This window comes from Anopheles coluzzii, chromosome 3 (assembly GCF_943734685.1).
Source record: "Anopheles coluzzii chromosome 3, AcolN3, whole genome shotgun sequence".
In the NCBI taxonomy this organism is placed as follows: domain Eukaryota; kingdom Metazoa; phylum Arthropoda; class Insecta; order Diptera; family Culicidae; genus Anopheles; species Anopheles coluzzii.
The window spans coordinates 7951859-7978508 of NC_064671.1; the positions used below are offsets into that span (position 1 = coordinate 7951859).

At 43.0% G+C, this 26650-nt stretch overlaps 2 protein-coding genes across 5 annotated transcripts in view; both read right to left on the reverse strand.

Moving 5' to 3' along the window:
• Positions 1 to 26650, reverse strand: part of LOC120957279 (uncharacterized) — a 93144-nt gene that overhangs the window by 58117 nt on the left and 8377 nt on the right. The window lies entirely within an intron of this gene.
• The window catches only part of LOC120957719 (nitric oxide synthase), an 85217-nt gene that overhangs the window by 22414 nt on the left and 36153 nt on the right, over positions 1 to 26650 (reverse strand). For all 4 annotated transcript variants that reach the window (XM_040380062.2, XM_040380061.2, XM_049608526.1 and 1 more), the window contains exons 4-5: positions 13090 to 13226; positions 590 to 752 (exon numbers count right to left, since the gene is read on the reverse strand). In XM_040380062.2, the coding sequence (XP_040235996.2) occupies positions 590 to 752; positions 13090 to 13226 (300 nt within the window). The remainder of the gene's footprint in view (positions 1 to 589; positions 753 to 13089; positions 13227 to 26650) is intronic.

Consider the following 26650-nt stretch of genomic DNA (forward strand, 5'->3'; position numbering starts at 1 on the left):
CCGCTGTTCCGCCTTGAACCACAAGCCACTAGCACACGACGCTTGGCATCGAGCACACTTTTGGCGCGTGCTGTTTGCTTGAGGTTTTCTTTTTTCACACTCTCTCTGTCTCTCTGTTCCTTTTCATTTCCTTCCATTGCTTCTGGTTCATTTTGTAGCTTTTCAAGCGTAAGCTTCCCTGGCTGGCGCGAAGGGGAAACTGTCTCCACTGTGGGACTTTCTGGTAGGCGTCTGGAAGGCTGGAGGATACGGAGCATGGGTACGCTAATTACATAAGGACTATGACTCTCAATTTAAATAATTAATCACTTTAACTATCACCCTCAACCAAGCCCGAGTTCTGTCCGGGTCCGCTGGGGGAGTATGGTTTCAACGCAGAACGATGCGGAGCGATTCTGTCGGTCGCTTTGTCGCCGTCGATGTCTTTTTTGCTTGCGTTTTCTTCTGGTCACACTGTTGTGCTTCGCTTGCGAGAAGAAAGCGATAGCTCTTTTTTTGTTATTAGCCACCCTCTGTGTGCTGTGTATCTTTGTTTTCTTTTAAACGAAAGCCTTTATCAAAAGAGTGTCTTTCTCCCCGAGTGACATACCTGCAGCTTGGACCACTGTATCCGTCCGATGCACCGGGATGAATTGCGCCAGGCCAGCTTGGCACCGTAGATCAGCTCAGTTTCCGTCAGATGGTAGGAGCCTGTTGCTTCCACCTCCTTCTGCACCTGCTGCCAGCGCGTGTCGTGTGCCGGTGATTTTAATCTGCAAAGAACGATTGCACAAGAAAGGATGATGCGGTTAGTGCTGCAAGCGATCGACAGGGCACGTTCGTACAAGGAAAGTAACTCGAAACCAACGAAACCGAACCTAGATAGAAACGTTAGAAAAAGAACGTCTTCTGCTCTTACAGCGCTGTGGTGAAACCTTTTCTTTATAGTAAATAAAAAAGCACAACGAAACAAGAAGAAGAAGGAAAAACGAGCGTAATGTTAAAACAACGAAAACACCCGCACGACCGCACGGAAGCGCAAGTGCCTCGTAATTTCGCTGGTTATCTCGAACAATTTAGTGCGCTAGCAGATGACTTTGGTTTGCTATCTTGCGAACAGATTGAAGAAATCTGTGTACCATTTAGTTGGGATACGCCTTTTTCCCACAGCTTTCTTCCGCACACTGTAGGAAGGAACCGGATTAAATGTGGCTTGCTAAGCGCGAGCACACGAACCATGCCGCTTCTTAATCCCCCCGCCGCTTCTTAATCCCCCCCCGCAGCAGCAGCACAAATCTGGCATAATTTTTCCTTCGCTTACTAAATTCTTGCCCGCTGGGGTCACTTTCAGCGGTGCGGAACCGAGCCAAAAGAGCCGGTCGGAAGTGAGAGATAATTTGTTGAAAGTTTTTACCATCGTGTTTTCTTTTATGTTTTTAGCGCGCTCGTATTTGGGTCATCGCTTTCATTTAGCTGATTGCCACCGTGTTGTGACTTTGTTCTCGGTTGTAGTTGTTTCGGTAGGTTTTTTGATAAATTGAAAGCGATGATAAAAATGGCCTCAAATTTGATTTTAAGTCATACTGAAACATAAAATATTTCAAGTTTTTAATACAACTTTAATCAATATCAGTTGAAAAAGTAAAGTGTTCTCCTTGAAACAAGGGCAGCAAAGTAGCCTTCACCGTCTTTAAATGGTTCCGTTCATAACTTAATCGGCAAACTTTCAATCAATTGCATCTTGGAAGGAAATTTTCTTCCACCGGAAAGCTCTGTGCAAACGAGAACGAAGCAAAGCAGAGCTAACAAAAGTGACAATGGCTACAGCTAACTTGCTTTATAAACGTCATTATCGTTCAACAGCGCTTTGTCGTGGCGGTTTCGCTTTGCTTCCACCCGATTCGAAAGCAAACGAAAAGCACGGACATTGATCAAGGGAGGAAACTGTTTGCCGACGTAACTCTTTCGATTGTACAAGCGCTTTTTCATTTGATCTGACCTCTTTAAATCTGCTGCTTCTTTCTGATTTCTACTGCTCTTTCATTGAGCACAACTATCGATAAACAATTTCAACAGCTCCTGCTGACGAGTCGCATTTTCTTAAGAACTTGTTGACTGAAGCAGAAACCCACTAGAAGAGGTTACTTCTGGATAACTCTTTGGATGAAGTTTTACCTGTGTATGGTTCTGTATCTAATCATGCCTATCAAGCTATGTTACTAAACAAACAAGGCAAACACTATCTTGCCGTTTGAACAATCCAACCGACCATTGCTGAGACAGCTTGCAAAGTCAGAAGGACACGTAGGAATTATCCCACAAGGTGAACATTTACGCAACCTTTCTCGGGTGGTCTTCTTTAAGAGCTCTTCTCTCTAAAGCGACTAAGAAGTGTTTCTACAACTAAATACTACTCTAGCATTGAGTACACATCATATTCTAGCTTTAGCTAGGCATATTTGCAACGGTTTGCAACCAGTCCAGAAGAGGAAAACGGGTGCTGTAGAAAAACGAACACATCAACAATGCATGTGCGTTCCGGGTCGACCACCCAGTGCACAGGTCATTTCCTCATCAACAGTCGTAACTATCAGCACCATCAAAGGGCACACATCACGGAGCAATGAAACGTCCCGATGACGTCTGCCGTGATGTGTCCTGCTCGATCGCTTCCCACCGATCCCTTCCAAGTTCCATTGGGAGGCAGCCTGTGCGAACGAAACCTAACGACGGGATACGTTCATTCGCTTTTATTTGTCACCGAGCCGATTGCGAACGGCAAATGGATTTGTACGGTAGGTTTACGACAGGGTGCCGATGCTGAAGCAAGCTTTAACGGCAAGCACAGCGCGCGAAAAGCCTACATTCAGGCGTTTGCTACTAGCTGAACCAGCATCGCTAGGGCCTAGGGTCGCACCATACTGTCGCCTTTACGTTACAACCTTCATGCTTGCGTATGCAATTTTCTCGGCTCTGATTAAATCTCGGTGAAGATCTGGCCCGACAATTCCCACCTCGGGGACGATCAGGTCGGGTTTTCTTATGGGTCGTGGGAATGTTTTGCCTACTGCACACAGACCCGCCCGGATGGTCTGTGTCACGTTTACACGCTCTAAAAGACAGCGTTCCTTTTTTTGGGGGAGGGATGAAGTGCGTGGGCCATGTAGTGCCTACTGTAGAGTGGACGGACGGCCACCATCTTCGTGCCGGATGTAATTGAGCCGATGGTAGTGTACATTGCGATGTCTGCAATCGTGCAAACGAACGCACAGGGTAGAGGGTTAAGTTTGTCGTTAGGACGCACGCACCGCTCGGTCTTATTGTACGGTCGGCGTGTAATGGATCCGGTATATTACACTGCTTTGTTGCAGCGACACGACCAACATAACAATTGCAGCTAATGATGATGATTTGTTAATGATTGTTGTAGCGTTTTGGGGGAAAAGGGGAAGCGGGAAACCGCTTACTCTGGCTAATGATGTGTAACTCTGGCCATGCGTAATCCAAATGATGCTATTCCGTCGGCCATGCCAAGACAGTTGCTTTAATTAGAAGGTCGATAGTAACGTTTATGAGGATGTGTATGTTTGTGGTAAACAATTTGTGATAATTTTAAAATAGTATGCCATCTGTAAACAAATTGAGGCTCTTTTTCTTCGGAGATTAAGTAAATTGAAGTGATTCATGAGCAAACATTTAAAAATATTGCTGATGCCTTATTAAAATTATAAAAATGGTATAGAGTATCTCAAATTGCATACTTTTCGGCGTTTAAAAACAAATTATGAGCATACATTTAGGCGCTATTACGGATTTATGCTTATTTCTATTTCATAGATGATTCAGAATCTTTAAGGATTCTTCTTCTACAGAATGATACAATAATAAGTACCATCCACATAATCTGAACCCATCTGTCAGCTTCCCTGCATCCGTGATGCACTATGGTAGTAATAGCAAGGCTTAGTGCTATCTCCTGAGATACTTTCGTGCCGGATAATTACCACCATCGCTCTGCAGTCCTGTGTGTGCTGGCAAACCCCTATAGCTCTCGGTTATTTTACATTACCGCACTGAACATGGTTTTTTTTTCCTGTTGATGCTTCCTTATCCTTTACACGAACAAATGCTCCCTTATACTTGCTTTGCACGATTTTTCTGATGCCCCCCGAAGCACTTCACGTACAGTGAAGTTTATTTATCTTCCTTCGTTTACATTGGTTGCAACAAACAGGAGAAGAAAATAAAACAACAGCCCACAGACAGTGTACCAAACTATACCAGCATGGTGGTTTGCTGCATTTTGTTTGGAGGAGATTTACAAAAAAAAACGAACGATGTGGCAACATTATCCGGGAGCTTTCGGGGGTACCATCATTAACCCACTAATTAGAGCGTGCATCCGTATGGAAGGAAAATAACCCACTCACCTGGGGGTAGGTAAAAAAATACCGGCCACACTTTTTTAAACACACCACCCCCCGGCTTTGTAAATGTTGACTGTTGCAACTAATTTTCCGGTATTTAGTGAATGATAAATTTGCGTGTCATTCCGAGTGGAGGAAGTCTAAAAAAAGCACAGCCCGGAAATGAAGCCATTAAACGAATCACATGCTTCGTTACGCCAGTACGGGCTTAATGTTTCACTCAATTTGTGTGCCTTCTATCGAGTAATTCGTTTACCTGTGCTGAACCGATATTAATATTGCAGTCGCAGCAAACAAATATAATCCGCTTCGAAATGTAAACTCAACCCTACAGCCCGAAACACCAAGCTCGGTTACAGTAGCTGATGGAATTATTCACGCCTTTTAAACCGCACAAAAAAATAAAAACGTACACCACAACACTTGAACTGCAAGCAATTCAAACAGCTCTAAATATACCCCCGCCTTTGCAACCAATCGGTGTACCACCTCGTAGCTTTTGCAACCGAAATGCATTCCGTGTTGTTTTCCTCTCCCAAACCCATCGAGCACCGGTACCGGTATGATAACATTTTAATCCGGCCATTCCATTACGGGAGCTGGGATTTATTTCCGTTCCCTTCGCAGACACGCAGAGTGCTGCCGATGCACAGCACCACAAGCACCGAGCCGCATATCGGGACGCTTTTCCGAAAGTGTGAACAACTTTTGCGGTGTCCTCTGGAGTGAATTGGTCATACACACACACAAACACAGTGCAAACCGGAACACCGCCAGCAATTGATTCACAATCAACCGGTGGCTGGGAAAGGACACCGCGTTCGTATCTGCTGCAACCCCTTTTCCGTCCTTCGATCAATGTAAGCGTGAGGTTCTGGGCTTAATTGTTACTGACAAATGTGATTCTAACCGTTGCCAGTTCAGCCAAACAATTGACCGACAAATTTACACGCACGTGGTTGTGGTTTTGGGCTTTTGGGGCGGTAAGTTGGCCAATGACGATTTGTACGCTTTAGCGCCATTTCAGTTGTCCGATTAGTGGCTTAAATGGGTTTTCAATCACAGTTGGAATGTAAATAATGGTTGCGTAAAAAAGACAGGGTCATAGATCTCTTTGTACACCTGACTGAACGCAATTTACATGTCCACTGTAAACAAATCCCATCGATAAATATTTATTGAATATTTTGTGGATTTCTTGTAAGCTGCCCACTCACGAAAATATTGTTTTCAATTTAAAACTCTTTGCATAACACAATAAAAGAAAATAATCCAAACGATACAGTCTCATCTGGACGAATTTCTAAATGCACAAAATCTGTATTTGCATTTATTTTTCTGCAAACTCATGCATTTTATTGTTTTTTTTCCATGGCAGTCAGAATAACTACTCTGAATTTAAAAGCATGATTTATTTTCCATCCATAGCATTGCTTCGGCATGCGATTTCTTTGCGCGACAAACAAACTTTTGCGGTAAATATTCTTCACTTGGCCTACTAGGATAAAACACGAACAGCTGGGAAAAAGCCTCAGTGCTGCGTAAAACATCGCCAAACGAAAAAGAAAGCTCATTTACAAGTTGTAACGAGTTTGCACTGCTTACTTTGAGCAAGCTTGACCGTAATGGTGCTCAATTCATTCGCAACGGTTTCCATCGCTATGGAGGCTGTTTTGATAAATCAAGTTTTTTTTATATTTTATTCTGATTATTTTGCGCAACGATAGATACATGTTTGCTCACTGCTAGCTGCGTATTTTTGTAAACAGTTTATGTTTTTCCTGCTTTGCAGGCATGATGTGCCTGTGCTGCGTCATCGGTGGGCAAACAAATTTAAATCAATTCCAACACAATTTTACACCGATTTGATGCAAAAATTCGGCCAAAGCGGGAAACACCAAACGCTAATTAGCAAACGGTAGCAATATTCATAATCAGTCGGCAGTTTTTCTGATGCTTCACACTCCATGAAATTAGCGCAGCACAGCGTGCGTTCGAATGCTGCCAACGGTTGCAAACGATTGCAAATTGAATTAATGTGCCGGGGGAGCCAGTGGAACGTGGAAAATAATATTATGCTAGTAGTAATGGTTGATGCTGCCAGCACTTCCACTTTCCCCAGCCATCCCGTAGATAGAGGAAGCGAGAAAAATTCTATTTACTGCCTTCATTAGACCGTGAACGATAGCCAACAGTGCAGGGCACGGTACACGCTTTCCTGTGAATTGATTGCCCATTCTGTTTAATGGCATTACAAAACTTGTTGCATAAAATCGTTTGTGATTGTTCGGTTCAAGTAGCCCGTTAGCGTTACAATTAACAATTATAGGTTAACATTTTTGCTGTTTCTATGTTATCTCACGTCAGTATAAATATTCAATAATATATTTAGAGCGGTAAATAGACAAAATCAAACGCCTAAAGTTATGCAGCACGCGTTACAATATTTAAATAATAAGCTGGTAGTTTAATTCTACTCAATGTACGTTTGAAGGGATCTCGATTTTTCACTGAATTCTCCAAACTTTGAATACAAAATTCATTACAATTTAATCTTACGTAGAACTAGTTGCCTGACGATCCCTAAGGATAGTACAATAAGAAGCTTTATTTAAATTCAATTGATCCCATCAGTACTGCCAAGCCTGAGTGACATACATTGAGCAGATTACATGTTGTTAAGCCGTTATAAATCCATATCGACAATTCAACAGTTTGCCAACAAGCAATCAGATGTGTCTGTGGAAAACACTGCTATTTTTTTAACATGAAACGTTTTATTGGAACAAAACTGAAAAGTGTAGCACATAAACGAGGATGGGGGTTTCGAACAGGAATGCTTTCAATACACGAAGAATGCTTAGGGGAGTAAATGGAAAAGAATGCCAGAAAATAATAGGATTGCAACTGGGAAATAGAATTGTTCATGAATATGAATGGCTCATTCTTTTAACAGCCTTTTCACGTAAAACGAAGTTGAACATAGAAAGAACTTACAAATGGATAATGCTCCATAAGATATGTACGAAAGCATATAACCCTTTGCCACGCATTCAACAGCAATAACTATAAATCAAAATATAAAGCAAATACCTATCAATTGGCCTCAGAGAGTTGTTTGATGCGCCCGTCGAAAGAATTACAACATTTCATGGTCCCTTCACCAACCCTGTACCAAGCAAAGCGTACCAAGCGCAAAAGGGTACAAATTCCATTCAATACCGTGAACATTGCATCCTCCTTGTGAAATTTGTACAAAATACCGACAGTTATACATTCGATACCTTTTCACGGTGCCCTTTTGACCGTCCTCACCAACGTCGTGCCAACAATTCACAACAAATAAAAATAATAAGACGAAACACCACCACAAAACGAAGGTCGGAAAATACCTTCATCCTGAGGTGGATTTCGTCCTAACCCCATCGGTGACAGGTTGGTGAGCTGCGGAAACGACAGAAGAATAACGAATACTGTCCACCAGTGTCGTAAATCCTGTATCGCATCTCTTTTTTTTGCTCGGGTCGGTACGGATCACTGGTGGGAAATTTATTTGGAAGGTAGCAACCAGCCAGTCAGGTGGGACTTTTTCGGGAAAGCACAATTCCAAACAAAGCAAACAGAGCGCACCGGAGACCAATCGAAAGCCAGTCAGCCATGATGATAACGCATACACGAAGTGTAAGAATGCGGTGCAACCTTTTTGTAAAGCATTTGTCACAGACAATTTGTGTTTGCATTCCGGTTCGTGTGTACGGCGATATATGCAAGGATTCGTCTCATTTCGTAACGTTACGATTTCATTACTTGCACATTATTTTGCAAAAACCTTGTTTGGTTTATTAATATATTGAAAACGAATCCAAATAAAATTGGGTCAATTTTGGGGGAAAATTGCTTTCTTGTGCAAATAAAATTAAAATTATGACCAATGTCCAACTTTTTCGCCCCAACGAGCCCAACTGTTTGCGGTTAAACACAGCACGGCAAATGAAATGAAATCATTTATTAACAAACCACAATCCGTACCACTGGCTGTCCCAGTAGTTGAGGTGTGTCAAAAGCAAATATTTTCCCAATCGCCCACCAGCGAACGGGAGTAAATAAATTCTATTGGGTTTGCTCGGTCGGAGGAACCTTTACCAGTGTACAGCAACGTGCCGTGAGCACAACAAAGCGAACTCTTTCCACGTCAAGCCGAATCTCAATCGCTGAGCAACAATGAATGGAATGGACAAAATCACACAACAAACCAGAGCGAAAATAAAAGGTCCCTGGCTTGCTGCTGTAATCGATCGGAAGGTCGACACAGGTGTGATTTATTGGCCATTCGATTATGTGTGTGTGTTTGTATGGTGCTTTAGAGTAAAAGTACTGCAAATGAAGAAAATTAAAGGCTGTCGGAAGTAGCTGTAGCACTTACGCTCCAGTAAATCGTGTAACTCAAGGAGTGAAGAGTACCTTGTATGATTGTATTTTGTTTTTGTATGAGTGTTTTTCACTTTCACTTTACTCGCCTACATACACAACAAAAAGGGGACTTTGTTCAAAGATTTAATATTATATACATTGCAACTTACAATTGAGTTCGATTTAGTCCTCTCCAGCTTACAACGCCAGAAGCTCGAACGCTTGCCGAGACGATCAATGAAAATTAATTCCCCTCCAGTACACCTCTATTTTCCTTTTCCCCGTTTGGAGTAAACCCGATGCCAGACTAACTCACACAGGCACAACGCAACTTTACGGTAACATTAAACGTGGTTCGAATATTGAATGTGGCAGAGATGAAGAAATCAACCGATACTGTTCCAACCATCCCCTTGGCACGACTTGGCTTGCCGGTGAGTGGCTTTATCCACTCGAAGCCTGGCTCTTTATCGACATTAGCTCGACTTAAACAATGGACCCACGTACGGGACGGATCTGAATGCTGGTGTTTGATAATCAATTTGTTTCGTTGTCCGTTCGAAAATCGATTCTTTGTTGTTTTGTCTGGTGTTGCGAGATTTTGAGGGATTCAGAGCGCACATTGAGGGTGTGTAAGGTTACGTTGTCTCCAGCCCTACATCAACCCCTACATTTAATGCTACAAACATGGTAAGATATTCTGGGTAAAATTTCGTTAACTTTTAAACGATTTACGATACTTTTCTATGAAAATGATTCATACCTCAATCACAGCTTATTTCTTTGAAATAAAATAAACTGAACTAATTCAATCAACTCTCGGGAAACTCTTTGCTTCCTGTTTCAAAGCACATCGACAAAACTTTCGTTACGGATGATGCTGTCGTTCGACTGCATTTATTCAATCAACCAAATAAACGCTGCATACGATTAATGGCAACGATTGAACTGCGAGAAACGCGTTGCTTTTGAAAGGCTCAAATACGATTCATTCACGATCATTCGGCACGGAAATGCTTATTCCAATATGACACATGTCAGATAAACTATTTCATCGCGTTCGGCCCTCAATACGTTCTAGTTTCCACGCTATTTGAAATAGCGCGAATGAGAGTGAAATGCTTTTATTTCTTTAAAAAAATACATTTCCTCTTTTTGCATTCCAGCGGAGAAACCTCTTCGCAAGGTCTTTTGAAATAAAAGAAATCGCAGCGCTGCTCGAAAAACATACTGTGTCGATCGATCAATGCAGGTACAGAGATTCGACGATGTCTTTTGGGACCATTCTCTCCACACAAAAGTGCAGTGCTGCGAAAGCATTCCCGTTGCAATCGACATACGTTTCCTTGCAATTACCATGCAAATTGCACATTGTTTGATGTGCACTTTAGCAGTGATGCTATCTTTATGCAGTTTTTCCCTTGCATTTCTTTTACGTCAAGCACATGCTAGGTGCGCTTTGTTTGGCACACGGAAGGATAGTCGAGGTTAAGTGCAGCTTAGAGTACAAATAAAAATACGTTTCGAAGGAATGTGACAGCAAAGGATAGAAAAGAAAGGGGTGTTTTTAAGTAAATGAGGAATTGAAACTATCCATGAAGGAATATTCGCCCATCATAATAAATAGGATTAATTTGCATTGTAAGGTATATTTGCATACCTTTAGGCGCATCAAAGCCTTCGAGGACACACAAGGATTAATTCTACAATAACTTAACTGGTTTATTTTATTTTATCGTTAACTTTTACTGACATTAGTTGAGTCATCTTCAATAATTTAAAGTATTTAACCACACAATAGTTCATTTATTAAACAAGCATTACCTTATGGAACGTGGCGAAATTGACGCATTAATTAAAATCATCACGTATTAGAATTGGTATTCAGTTGACACAAAGCTCAACCCTCAAGCTTTAGGACACCCGCTCACTCAGCGTAGTACAAATACAACGTGCGATAATTCCATCCATAACCAAACAGTAGTCGTTCAACTGATCATCGGCCGTCCCGTAGAGAGGCGTCACGATTAGTCTGACCCTATTTCCATTCACCCACACTTGCATACATCCCGAAGAGCACTCCTTGATCAAACTCCTCCATTCAATTGCAAACTGCCATTTCCGAAACGAACGCGCTTGTAATTATTTCCCTCCCCTCCTTTGCCTTTGCCGCCCATTCTGGCACCATGACCTCAAAGTGCTACCGTACCATCATCATCATACGCTGTACGGCACAAGCACATTTCGTTTCCGGGGAGGTCGATGTGTAAATGACGTTCCGCTAATGCTAAGACGTCTGAACGCATCGGCAGAGAAAATTTCCTCCATCGTTCTAACGTGCTGCGTGCGTAAAGTGTCGGGCCGCGGTTCATAACGAGTGTGTGGGCTGCGTTAGGAAAGTTTACGGGAGAACGGCGCATCATTACGTTGATGCATTTGGTGGTTGGTTTCGGTGACACATACCCGAAAGCGTCTGTGCCTGTGTGTGTGTTCGACCGTGCTTGTTGACGAACATGAACTTGTACACCATGGGCTGCATCTAGCTGCCGGCTAGAGAGCATGCTGCATTGGACACGCTAATGAGCAGGTGGTTAAGGCCCGGTTACTGGTTCCGCGCGCTCACCAGATGGTGCTGTTCGGTGGTTTTCGATGGATGCAACGTATTCAAAACACTTCCACAATGAGTTGAGCCTGGTGGGAATTGTATGGCTAAAGTTTGCTTGTAGTTTGAGAAGTTTTTGGGTACATTTACATACCAAAGTTTGCAAGTGGCAAGTTTAGCGAAAGAGCGTTAAAGATGAAGTTTCTCGATCGATCCACTGATAAAGTGAGCTTCACACAAACAAACCAAAATATTGTAATGAAAAAAAACTTTCATATGCAATAAGAGGATGTATTTTAATTTGAACTTGATAAAACGAACAATTAATCCCTTAAATGCATAATTCGGTCAAAGTTGTCATGCAGAATGTATACATTTAGGCGTAATTTGTTTCGTACAATCAAATAAGCATAAAATAAATACAAATCACTCAGCTGTTTCATTTCATTCATAAAGTTTTAGAAACAATCTTCTGACAAATGAGCAAAAATGCATCACACACCCAAATGGTCGTCAGTGACGTAAGTTAAATGTCACCATATCAAACAAGTTTGTCATTATAATCGGAGGATTAGCTCCTGCCATGGTGCACATTTGTTTGCTTTCTTTCTACATTCTCTTTCGCCCAGAAGGGCTCTCATTTTTCTCCCACATGATAGCGTGAAGAGAAATGAAAGCAAAAAAGTCGTCCTACACATTATCCTTTCTGAAAACAGAGGCAAACACACAGAAAGGAAGCAAAAGTAAGGACTGCTGTTTTCTCTCCTTGCCACATGCTAGACAACGATTTACTTCCTACATACGGCGCCCAAGGAATATGGGAACCTTCATCCCATAGGGAGACTTTCCAAGGTTGTATTGCTGGTAGTGTTTGAAAACATATTCCGTTGTGGGCTCTCTTTAACTCAACCCACACTGCGAAAGATTCAATAAGAGATACGCTCACGTACGGTGGTGGATTCTTGCTCTTATAAGGGGAGAGATTGTTCGCGCAACCCTCAGGGAGTTGGAAAGCACGATGATCATCCGTTTCCTTCGCTCTGTTTGTCAATATGTTTGCACTTCAGCATTCTTTTTGCTAACGCTCCGAGCTATGTTTAAGTGTGAGCGTGAATGTTTATCATATCATTCACGTGCGAGGCTCACTCTTACTCACAGGCACGATGCCGAATAAGCAGTACGAGGCTGAACGTAACACTTAAGGTAAGCGCATCGTTCCACCATCGTGCAGGGATATGGAACGGAACTAACGCCACACCGAATGGGAAGGAGCACGCAAAACTGCAAGGTGAAGGTGGCACTCCTCTAAAACAAAAATGCCTAACGCAGCATTCGTTTCGTTCGATGCGGGCTCAACAGCACAGTAGCACCTTCACCAGGTATGTGAGCGTGGTGTGTAGGGAAAAAACAGATTGGAAGGCAAATATTTTTCTGACAGGAGGGAAGATACAATTGAATTACGCTACCCAACACGGAATATGCATGATTGATGCTGAGGCCGTTTGCAAACCGAAACAAAAAAGGGGAAAACTGGTTCCGCTCCACACGCTTAGTGCGATAATGTAATGCGTCTAGCCTAACTTTAGGCGCACAACGTTTCATCGAACGACTTTAACGACTTTTCCGGTTACAGCTCTACGGTGAAGCAAATCGAATAAGCCCGGTACGTACCGTCGGATAGATGAATAGTACTGATCGAGAAAGTCCTTCGCATGCTGCTGCACTATTTCCGATTTGCGCGCTTCCGTACCGACGAGGTGCGGTGTCATCACGCTTCCCATGCACACTTCCCGCGAGCACGGCATCACCTGCAAATAAAGGAACGGGGAGAAGAATCAGATATTAAAAACCGGTACAGCCAACACAGTCCGAAGGGATTTTACAGGCACACACACACAAGGGCACGTATGGCAACGCGTGGTGCGATGCGGGTTGGACATGATCCGAGGAATTAGAGCCGCTCCGGAGTCTCTCCGGAGCTTCTCGAGATGAAAAATTGAGCCGTTCGCTGGCTTTGAGTGGAGAAGTAATTTACAGCGAGCTTTTTGCTGGCGTACGTACGGCATGCAGGCCGGCTGGTTGAATTATGAGAAATATTAAATTCAGCGACATGTCAAATCGCTGCCGGTGCTTCCACTGACGTTAGCTTGCACATATGGTCCCACACTGCTGCTCGCACGAGCTCTGGCTGAGTTTTTGTGTACATGAATTATCGTTCTCTTGGTCTTGCATTCAGCCTGAACAGAAACAGAAGCCAACAACCCGCATGCAGATCAACAGTGGAATTGTGCATATTGTGGCATTCCGTTGGAAAGCGAAATGAAGTCGTATTTGAATCTCTTTCTTGCTGGCAAGTGTTTACAAACACTCGTGCAAGGGGTCGCTTTTTCTTTAGCAGCTAAATGCTCCTGGTCCTGGTGGTTTGCGGATTTGTTTTGTTGCATTTTAATCAACTGTTGTAAAGCGGCGGGAAATGCAAAGTGAGCGGAATAATGCATGGGTTTGGCAAAGCTTTTTCGTGATTTTTGCAGAGCAGGATTAAAGTGTGTGTATATGTAGAGCAATGCTTTAGAAAGGAATGGCTTTAGTTGAGTTTGAAGTTGGGACTGTGTGCATTTTGCGATTAAAATGAAATATACAGGATCATTTAAAATATTCTTCTAGTTTCAATCAAAATTTGAAAATTACTTTAAAAAACGTTCTTCAAAAACTCGACAATCCTAACGACCGCTTCTATTTCCAACATCTGCATTTCCTGCTGTATTGAACATACAAGCATTCACTTCCGCTGCTATATCCGTTCCCGCCATAAAAAAATCCCTGATTTTAATTTTCCTCCTTTGTAACGGTTTACCACAAGCGAACGAACGAGCACACTTCTTTATTCTCAAATCGACACAATAAATGTGAAAACATTTTTGCAGCTCAATGCGACGGGCGAAAAGGGAATGGGAATGAAGAAATGATTTTTTATAAGTCCCGCCAAATTCCTCGAACGTTTCCACTCAAGCATTCCAGCACTCGGCATGGGTAATAAAAGGCACGAAAGTAAACCGTTCAAATACTCTCGGGCATAATTTCAATTTGCGTTTCGCTCCCCGTGCCCGTTACAGCTGGTCACCGGATATTACTTGCTCGGGTCAACCTGGCGTCGCGCTAAAGGAAAATGGGAAAACGTTGCAGAACGAAAAAAAAAAAAAATGAACGCTCCCACGCGTGTGTACCACCCCACCCCACGCTTACCAATAACAATGACAATTTTCATTTCATTTATTGTTATTTCCATCCTGCCAGGCTGCCGGTTGGCTGGCAGACGGTGTCTTGCTTTGCAGCTGGTGCTGGAATTAACTGAGATCCTTAGCCGAAAAAACACCCGACAGCCACAGCGGTTCTAAAATGATATGCAAAGCGCTGTAGAGCGCCCCATATCCACCATACCGAGCGTAGAATATTACCTCCCAAAAGGCCAGTTCCTCCAGCACTAAGGCGAGAAACAGGTGCAAAAGCGCCCGATTTTGAGCCGACGTCATCATCCCTGGGAAGCGGTTTTTATTTCGGTCTGTTTACATTCTCACATGTATTCTTTGCCACATAATCTGGCCCGCAGTGTGTCCTGTACCGTCCCTCGGACTCGGGTCGTAGAAATGGTAGATATTCTAAAACTATACACGCATTCACATATACTCACAGACACACACACACACACACACACACATTAACCACGCTCGTGGGAAACATTCAGACCAGCATGTCTGCCACCGTTTACACACATTCTGACGCTTCAGCGCGGGCTAAACCCGGGCTGCACGTTGAAAACATTAGCATAAACATTGTTCCGGTTCGGCGAAGAAGTCGTCGGCAGTCGAAAAGTGCGAAACCCGGAGTGTCCGGGCTATAACGCAGCTCGCCGCACCGGGCAAACACCGCACGTGGGCACGCATTTTGTGCGAAAATTGTTTTGAATATACAAATAGCCGACAAGCGGTAGGAATCGTGGTGGGCGAATGTTTGCCTACCTGTGCCGTTGCACGGGATGATGCAAGAGTACGTCAACGTGGTTTTGACTCTATAAAGCCAGATTAGATCGTCACTAGCGTGTTTGGGGAGTGTTTATTTTCGTGCGGTTAACGTGTGAGATATCTTCGTGAACGTTACAGTAATGCGTTAGGATTGGTGTCAAAAATATTATTCCGTTTTTCGTGTTTTATGTACTTTTTTGTACTTATTTAGAATTATAGAAGGGTAAAGAGAATGTTTAGCCAGTTTCCTTAATCACAAAGAAATGTAAAATGTCTAATATTTGCATAACTCTAGGCGTTCCCACGCAAAACTCCGCCCCAATCTATGCAATATGCATTTCATTGCACCATTTTATCCTTTTTTTACATCGTAAATTCATCGTTTCAGTTTTATTTCAATTCAACATGACAATTGCCCCCTAGGGTTCAACGTTAACAGGTTTAAGACTCGCTTCATTCCCTCCCGTCAAACCTACGATGCTGATGGTAACGATTCTTAAAGCCCAATCTGCTACCGCTTCCGATCCGGCAAAAGTACTTGCCCATCTGGCGCGGCTGTCATCAAATCACAGTCAAGCCGGCTTAATTGAGAAATGATTGGAAATAAAATATTTATTATCCTGTGCTCGGGCGTAACCATTTCGTCACGCTTTGACTGACTGACGACGGCAAGTAGCGGAAAAGCTAAGAAAGACGTTGGAAAGAGTGGCATTGCCTCACACAGAATCAGGGCGAGAAAGTAGCGTCGCTACCCCGTGGGAAATTACTGCGTCGTCCTCAAAAGGGAAGAACAAAACGCGCAATACGTCACTGTCCTTTTTTTACTTCTTGGCATCATTTCATTAAACGCCCCTACGCAATAGAGGTCAATGAAATCTTGCGTAAAAAGATTTGTTAGGTTCAGTTCCAAAAAAAGCTCCCACTAAGGAACGACTTTAACATGTACTCGGCATTGTTGGTTACACGCACATGCTTCCAAGGTTCATCGTACTGTACAAGGAACACATCCCTCACTGGCAACCATCTCATCGCACCCGCACCAACACCGGGAGTAGCCGGCGGGCGTGCGATAATTTATTAATGATGAGCAAATGGGCAAGCTCATTTGCGCTCGTAAACTTTCCATTTGCGGGAGCATATTTTTTATCGCTTTTACTATGCCCTCCCCTAAGGGAAGAAGTGTGGGTGGCACTCTCCCCATCGAATCGTTTCCTCCCTAAGGACTTTGCGAGGGTCAAAGCTTCACGCTTTAACCTGCCTTGCTGTGTGGAGCGAGAGGAAAACTGGCCCCACACACATACACCAAAAAAACACTGGGCAAGGGACACTGGTCAAGGGAAGATAAACATTATGTTTAATGTCGTAGACGATAAAATGCGGTGGTTGCCCCGTGGCGTTAGGTCCACTTGTTTCTGGTTCCCGGCACGCTGGTGTGCTCGTTTGAATTGATCATAAATTTGCGTTTAAGCACCTTGTAAGAGAAGGTCTGACCAGATTTTATTATGGGTTTCCTTTTTGTAATCGTGTTTTTTGGTGGAGTTTGTATCATTTCTCCTGCCCTCTTTCACTCTCGCTACAAAATTGCTTATGATATTTTCTATCACCTGTCTCAATCGATTCTAGGTAATAAAAAAGGCAATTAAAGAGATAAAAGCAAGATTCTAGTAGGTAAATATACACACATATACAGTTCATTATTAACTGACCCTTTACAAACCACATGACTACTGCATTATCTTAATCATTTTATCAACCAGTAAATGGCACACAATGGAATGCTCACACCAAATTATAGAATACTGTCCCTAAAGAATAATTCTCGAAATTCTCGAAAAAGAATAATAATACGCAATTAAGCATCTGCATTTTTCCCTCCAACACAACGAACCTTTTAAGCGATGATCTCTAAATCGAGCACAAGGGAAATCCCCTACAGCAGGAAGTTCTTGTGGCCGATCATATCCCAGCTGGGTGAACTTTAAATTGAAGTGTAAATTACTTTTACCTTTGGTATCATTCACACTGTCACACCACAGGATGCAACTGGCATCTTCCTTGCCGAACCACAAGTTCACTTTCTTCGATTCATTTCATCCAGTTTATGATGTGGATTTATGTTTTACATTCTACACTCAGTGTGGCTGTGGGGCAGGGACAAGCAAGATGTGGAAGAAACTTATTCCAAGTGCATTAACGGATAGTTTACGACTGCTAACGTTGCAATCATTGCAATTCCAAACTGGAACAAACTTCGGTGTCAATGGAGAGAGAGTATTGCTGTGTCGACGGTTTCTGGAGCGGTATGGATTTTACTCCAGGCTTCAAGGAAGGTTCTGATACGTTTCTGATGAAATACTTTCATTTCGCTTAAGGGAAACAGAGGTGAACTCAATGTTTGAATGGGGTTAATTTGCTGATAATGGATAAACATATAAAGACAAAAGCGTTACACTGCTAAAGGCAAGTAAACTTGTAGGATTTAGTATGAGATTCGGTAAAGATATAAGAAATCTCATTTATTTTAGTCCAAATGATTCCTTAGGAGAAGAATTATTTCCCCTTTAATCAGGCATTCGCCAAAAAGGATACATTTGGTGTACATTATTATTTCACTTGGTCTTTTGCGTAAACATTTCACATACTTTTGAGTTAGTCTGGGAAGTTTTGGCAACTTGCTTTTAGTTTGTGCCTAGCTCAGATCCTTTTTAACCTTTTTAAGCAAGCAAAGCACACAAGCTACTAAGAAATATGAGCAAAAACACTCCGGGAGCGTAAGAAATTCTCGACTTTCCCGAGCAAGACGGAAAAAGCGTTTCATTCGTTCCATTTCCATCGCTTCACGATCACGCTTAAGTTGAATAAATTGTTCAGCTAGAACCTGGACCAACTTCGAGCAACCGGAACGGGCGACAACTCATCGCTTAAGAGGAATCTTCCTGTCATCACAGCACAATATTGTTGATTCTGTTTTATAGGTTGCATTTTAATTCCTTTCCCCCACCCGAACACTCGCCACACTCACTTTACCCTTTCTGCCGTCTTGGAAAAGTTCAAACTTGACCTGTTGCTAAAGATCAGGTTCCAGCACTTTTGCGCTTCACTATACCGGGTCGTTTCATGAATAAAATACTCGGCAGTGAAACCACTTCAGCACTGTTGACTGGAGGAGCGATATGAATAATATTTCCTCCGGTGCGAAGTGTAAAGTTGATTAGCATTTGAAAGCAACTCCAATGACAGTTGAAGTAAAGCGGACGCGCCTCAACAGTCAGGAAAGGATTGAGAACAGGAAGGCTGGCGATAACTTTTAAGAACGTTTCGTTTGAGAAATTAATTAAAATATCAGTTGCATAGCATTCGATGAAGTAAAACATATGTCTATGCTGCTTATATTAAGCTTTACTGCTTTAATAATACTGCTGAATACATCACAACAAAGCATACGAATAACTTCTAATGCATGGTAAACCATTTCATACTCTGCCAACCTTCTTCGAAAGAAATTCCCTTGAATATTCATTACAATGCTTCCAAATACCCTTAGCCCCAAAAGTATCGAACATAAGTTAACAAGGCTTGTCGCAACAAAATTCCACAACCACATTTCATATAATCCTTCTGGAAATAGCACAGCAGAATACTAATTGCGCCCAAGAATCGATAGGCATAGCGCTAAAGCGCAAAAATTCCCATCGAAACAAAGGACCTCGACTTCGGCCACGATGTAGCAATTACCGTGATACTTTTTACCTTAACTTTTACCACAACCGGTACGGTAAGGGCAAACATTCTTCTCCCCATCGCAGAGGAGGATGTTGGACGATGGTTCGAAGAATTTCAATGATATTAAACCATCTTTAACAGAATTAAAACCATCCTCTGCGGGAAGTTCTATCACAGGCATTGGAATCTCTCTCTCTCTCTCTCTCTTTGTGTTTTCTCTCCCCCATATCATTCTGTAGCAAAAAGTCAAACATCATCTTTCATGGTTTTTGCAGTTTTCTTGCTTTAAATTGACTGTCTACCGGCACCAACGGCAGAGACCGGCGCTAGGCCGTGTCCTTCCGTTCGACTAGACGTTTGGTTTCGATTTGCGAATAAAGATAAAATAATAGACAGTTCCTCCTCGAGCATCTGCTTCCCCTTTTCCCGCAACTGTGGATGAAATGAAATTTTCATTTCACTGAATTAGGGAGCAATTTCTTGCACTTTCTCCCCCTAATGCTCCACCGAAAGCCACAATCGAAGGTAATGAAAAACCATCGTTTTGCTACTGCCCCCGGAAAATGATTTAGGAGTCATTTACGTTGCGAAACATGCTTCAAAAAGTGAAATTTGAGCAGGCTTTCTTCCGTTGCACCCGATACAACTCCCACAGAAAATGACTTCCCTTTGCTGCGTTTAATTTTTGCGTTTTGCTACACCATTTGAAGTAAAATCGATTGAAAGCACGATTGTCTTGCCACGTGTTTGCCTTTTATTTATTTATTTTTTAGAAGAGACACCACGGACGCGTTTGCCTTTTGGTTTTGTCTAACCGAAGCAATCTAATTTCTCGCTAGCAGCATTACCGCTTGGCGAGCTTCACTTGCCTTTTGTTGAGGCAGGATATGCTACAGCGGCGCTTAAAGTGAGAAAGGTCGTGGGTTACATGCAAATTCGTAAACCGCAACCGCACAGGATTCAATGCCAACAATAAAAATCCTCTTTCTAGGAAGTTAAACGATGGAAAGGATGAAAAAACAACACGGAAAGAAGTAGGAAACATTTAGCAAGAATAGGGAATTGAATTGTGAAACAATTTCTGGGTGCTGCGTGGCGCATTTGTGTAAAAAAAGTTTAATCTACCTTTAAGTTGCAATCTTCTATTTCTTGTTTTAAGATGTTTTAACATTATCTAGAATCTAACGTTATGAATTCTTATAAAACAAACAGTTTTGTAACCCCAAACAACCACATCAAGCACTTGCCTTTAAATATTAAACCATTGACAAGCGCACAGCGCCTTTCGGCTGTAGGTTTTTGTTTGGTGTGTTTGTGTCGTTAGTAAACGTTCACCCTGAGATAGTAACCCTCACGGGAACGAAATAATGAGACCAGCTCATGATGAATATTTGATCACCTCATATGCAACGCAAATGCTCTTCACCTTCGTTCGCTGCATCGGTTGCCTTCAAACCCCATCCAAACCACCAACCCACCCTTAAAGGCAGCGTTTAGTGGCTCGGTAAACTTAAAGTGGACAAGAGATAGCTACTTAAGACTCAAGTCATGCTCAGGGCTGCAATGGTACAACAAGCAGAAGCAGCAGCAGCAACAGCAGTAGTATCAGCTGCCACTGCTTTGTGTGAGCATCATCAGAACACGTGTGAGCAAAGTTTTTCGTACCACCGTGCGGATTAGATGGCGTAAAGTTTGCGATTGAAATTCTGGTCCAAGAAAAGGAACCAATTTCGGAAGCGGGTTCAGCATGGGGTGTATAACATTTAGGGATAATGCTAGAGAAAACACACACTTGAAAATCACTTGACAAAAGGGGACTAGGGAGCGATCGTTTGCTTTTGTTTGGGTTTGTCTTATCATTCTATGGGGTTAGAATATGGGCGTCTAGCGGACCCGACGCCTTTCCACATACGCTCATGTTCATTTGAAGTCATTGTGCAAGTCATACTGATAGTGAGCTTTCCAAATGACATTAGCTTAAGAAACTTATTCCATTCCTTAAAGCATTGTAAATAGTACATCCTTCTTCTTTTTGTTCAAACACGTGTTCCTTTGAAAGGAACCCACAGATCCTATGATGTTTATTCACACCAACAGCAAGCAGTCACAAATCTGTAATGTTTTATTGAATGCATTTTAAATTTATTGAACGATTTCAAAGTGATCATTAAAACAACAGCACGCTTTAAAAGACCCGTAGCGGCCTTTTCTTTCTCCGAGCAGCACAATTGAGACGCTTTTGACTCGTTGTGCTCGTTCAGCATCAAAGCTTTTCAATCGCGCGTTCAAATACATGGAAAAGTGGCAATGAAGACCGAATCACCGTCAAGTGCCTTTGCCACGATCTCTGCCGGCTTGTATGCGCGGCTCATTCGGCATTCCATCGAGCGGCACATGTAAATTCTCCGATTAACATAAGCGTTTCCACCACACAAATTGAGTAACCGTGGCATGGGAAAATAATTGAATTACACCGAGCAGTACCACGGTGGATGTGGGGAGAAAAACACGGCTCTTCCTTTCACAGCAACACGGTACGCTTTTCCACAAAGTCAAACAAATCCCTGCGTGGGCTGGGCGGTGTATGTATATGTGTGTGTGTGCGCTTGGAAGTGCACGAAATGATTACAAATCTCCTTAAGCATCTACCAGTAAGGGAAGGTGGATCGCCTGCCAGACGGCAAAGTGCGTATGGTAATTGCCTAAGTACAATCTCATTAAATTCCAGTCACTTTTCATCCACTTTACGTACGAGAAATGCTTGTTCCGTTCTGTCACTTTTTTTTCTCTCAAACGACGGGTAAAAAGGCTAAAAACCTTCTCACAACCAGCGTAGCTTACATTCACAAGGTTTATGCCTTAAATCTTGCGGGAGCTTTTGCGGAAGGCGCCTTCCGAGCCACACGATTGAATAAAGCAAGCTGTTCGGGGTGAAGTGTGGGTGTTTTCTTATCCCTCGTTGCTATTCCGTTTCCGTTCTTTTCCAAAAAGAGAAGGAAAGGCAAAGGATGAAAACCACCGTCACGATCAAGTAATAAGCTAGAAAAGCAGAAAAGGGACAATTTCTGTGGTAAGGTAGAAGGATTGTTTTCAATTTTTCAAAAAGAAGTGTAAAGCCTTTGCCAAAGAGGAAGTTGAGCTGGCACATACAAAAGGTTCTTGCTGTTGCTACTTTTGTTTCTGCCTGTTTTGTTATCTTGTAATGTAAAAATAATAAGGAAACGATAGAATGATACTCGTCGGGTGTTTAATCCAACAGCCGACAGGAAAACAAATTGTTTTTTGACAATATATCTACTATGTGGGAAGCGCACAGGAAAATACATCGTAAATAGGTAAAGTATTTTTAGGAGAAGATGTTTAAAACTTATTCGCTTAAAGTTTAGCCCCTATTTATAAATAGGGAACTGGAACACTTCCAAAAGTATAGTGTTGTACTGAACATTGCATACCTTTAGGCGGTTTGTCTTTTAAACAGCTATTGCTACCATTCGATAAATACAAATCCATCCATCTCCTTTCGTTTTCTACCGGCATTCTAAAATTAACCCAAGATAAACTGCGTACAAATTGGACACCAACAAGAGGTAACTGATTTGATCCAATTTATTACCCGTCAGTCAGCCAGCCAGTGACAAGCATTCAGGCACGCTCGTTTAAAGGTATTCCAGCCGACCCATTCGACCCATTCTACAATGTTCCCAAGCAATTTTACTCTCTCCTCTTTGATTTCGTATCGCATGAAATCACGATAATCGCTTAGAGCTGAAAGAAAATTTGTCTTCGCCAAGGCGCTGCGCGAAGATCAAAAACCAAGCATCAGCTCCCGCGCGATAGCGAGAGCTTCTTTTAAACAGATCAACGCCAGAACTTATTCTTGCTAGCGGCCCACTGCACAGGCAATTTTGCACGCTTCAATAAAGAAATGTAAAACAAGAAGCGGTATCACGCTTTCCGCACCATTCAAAGCTGACGCGCACAAGCAAAAGACAATTCGCACAAGCTCTTCCTTTCGACGAGTTGAAAGAGTTGAGTTTTCTCTTGTGTAAAGTCTGTGCAGAGCGACAACGAAACGTAAAGCGAAGTGACAATAATAATAAATTTTCTTTCCCCGTTTCCCAACCGCTTCAACCATGTTCCTGTTTTCGTCGTTTGCTTTTGAGTTTCAGCGAGCGTACGTCCTCGGTACGTATCTGCGCCAACACGGAATGGTAGATTATCGATAGCGGAAGCAAATGGCATCAACGGGTAGATAAAAGTAAATTTCTTCTCTTACAACACGCTGCTCCACTGGGGTCCAGCATCTTGTGAACGAGGAACTTCTGAGCGTGGAAAAATGGAGCCATTTTACTGATTCCATCAACACTTCCCGGTTTTGCCAGGAGCTACTGCTAAGTATACTTTCATTGACCTTCCGGTCCCTGAAGGAAGATTTCCAACACTTGCTCTGCTATCCAGCAGGGTCATCGTTACACCCGCACGCACACAAAGATCACGAGTGAACCACGGCTAAGAAGTAGTACGGTGTGAAAAATGGTCTAATCTAACGTGTCCAACCTGATTTGACACGTAAACAAACTAATAGAAGCAGAAGTGCTACAGTCATCCGTCATCCGTTTGCGCTACTTTACGAACGGTTGCTTCAAAGCAGCAATCTTTCTTCACAGATCTTTAGCATCCTCCTGGACTTTTCGACCCGGGGCTTCATGGACTCCTACTACGCTATAATCCTTCAATGGAGTAAAGCTTAACGTAAGCATTCCAATGCATGGCAGGAAAGCAAACAGAACACTGCGGAGGGTAGCAAGCAAGCATAGACAAAAGAAAGGAAAAAGGAGCGCTCCAATAGCAGATTAAGACGTCCCTGGAGGGGATAGGTGAGTACCGGTCTCTGACACCGTTTCTGATAAAGACGTTGGCAACTGAAACCAGCATCCGTGACCGGATTGCAATAATAAGTGTGATCCCTACCCCTGCCATGGCTAGTGTGGAGCTGGGTGCTGGGATGAGCCTTTTAATACGGAGGCTCCAATGCCTAAAGCACCTGGGATGACTTCATCATCAGACACAATAAAGACTGTAGAGAAATTGTAAATGAAGCATCTCCAGAAGGGGAAGAATTTCTCGTTGCATTGTTCTCCAGCAAAATGAATCTCGAATAGCTGGACAACTGAACCCTTTGCTTCCTTCCTTGGGCGTGCATTTAATTTAATTTTAAACCATGCTCAGGCAGCTATAATACAGGCAGCATTCGTGCAGTAATTGCTTTCACCGTAAGCGAGCCAGAACACATATTTTCCCTACTCGTTGGCATACTTCTTCTTGTGGGAATCGATATAATCGTTCGGAAAATATCATTTCCACATCGCTCGCTCGATCGTTTGGTGGCTCGTCCCACTCATCCAATTGGTAATCATTAATCTGATTGATTGGCGTAACCGGGCAGTAGGTCAGAGCAACTCTTCCATCGCCCAACTGGAAGAGATTTTGCATGCCTCGAAAGCCGACGTCAATCGATTGTGGCATTAAGTTTTCCCTTTTCTGCATCGAACAGGCAGACAGACATTTCGAGACACCGTGCGATGCGATGGACTTTGGAAACTATATCGGACAGATCTTCTGAGCGATTATGAATGAAGTATTGAACCGATATAGGAAAGGGGGAGAGGAAGGAAAGCCATAATTGGTAATAAAGTTACTCACATAAATCGATGCCAAACCAGAATAGAAAGCATCATGGCAGAGCCTTTATTCGATCGATTGCTTCATTTATTATCGGCAAAGCAACTGCGATGGGCAACTTTATCTGCAAGATGTGTGTTGCCGGCGATAGGGAAAGGAAGTAATAAAATCACTTACTAAACTATAACGATCCTTTGGGGGTCTCTGTTCCTTGCGGCTCCAACGCATCGGGGTACTATCGATTGCCATCGATTTCTGGATGGACAGATAAACTTAGTCGATGCCATTAACTATACCACATTCCCATATGCCGATAGCGAATGGTGTACGGCGTACAGTCTTAGCCGTTAGATTGATGAAGTAGAGTTTTCTAAAACTTCCACTCTCAGTCTCTCTCTCTCTCTCTCTGTCCATGTAGAGAGCTCTTTGGAGATAATATCCCTTGAAGATGCCTGCCATTATTTTAAGCACAAACTTTCAACTTCAAAAGGATACTACGGATGACATGTTTAGGCGAGTGTATTGCCATATCGGAAGATGAAAAATGCTTCCGTGGAAAAGTGGATAGCAATAAGAGCCCTTATTTCGGAGAGGAGGTTAGGATACGTTTGAGTGAAGAAGCTCACAGGTTCTTATAAATTGACAATATCCTTAAATCAATACTATCGTGCTGTGGAGGTTACAAGGAGCGCGCACCCAACTCTTTCGACCAATGTCGGCTTTAATTAAATCCGATCGAGGGGTTAGCTAGACCATACCTTCCAGGAATTTATATGGAATATAGATACAACCGGGCTGAAGGTTGGCTCTTAAATTTTGAACAAGAGATCTCCTAGTGTTCTGAAGAAGCAGTGGTCTTTATGGATGTCTTTAAACTGACGATAGGAGCATTATGAAATTCTATATTTAGCTTGTTTAGTTATTCACTCAACCTTGACGTTCGCGTACATTATAAGGATTGCCTGTATAAGCACGTGATTTAGACTGAATTGCCTTGCAGACAAGCTATTAAACCTGATTTTCAACCCTCAAATACTTCTACAATGCCAAAACATAGCCTTCACAATGTTTGTAAATTTTCCATTCCAGCATGAAATTAGCATTCATCTCACATTACATCACAGGAGCAGGATCGTGTAAGTGACGCCAGACAAGGCCCATCCTCTGCGCTTTTGTTCCACCATCCACCAGGTACACGTCCGTGTCTCCGTATCATCGAAACGCTTGAAAAAAGAAACTGATTACGCCCGTTTATGACACGGAGGAGCCGGTTAAGGGAACGGCCAACCATATCAACCCACGGCAAACATCGTTCAAAGCGGCAGGGCAAGTTTACGCCGCCGGTAAAACGAACAGCGTCAGCTAGGCCCGTGTCAGTTGCCCTTTTTCCCCCCCAAGCTTGACGGAACTGCTTTTTTGCTGCCCGGTACGACGACGTGTGTCACAAAAGGTGTGCTTAGGTGTCTCCTTCCCAGGTGCGATTCGCAGGGCGATTCTTAACATCAGGTGCGGCCGGGAGACTTCCTTCCTCCCCGCGTACGCTCGCTCCGACGCTCTCTTGTGAATGGCGACAAGTACAGTCACTTACCATTCATTTGTGGTCCTTTGCACCGGGACACACCACTCGGTGGCGCGCGGCTCAAGGGGACAAAGACTTCAGCACTGATGGTTCCACCCACCCGGTGTAGCAATAAACCAACCCCGACAGCTTTAAATAGTACTGCGGCGAAGAAAAGGAGCACACCGTGTGGACGATATAAATCGAGCTGCCTGACTGGTGACTGGCCCAACCGCGAGCCGTAGCATCA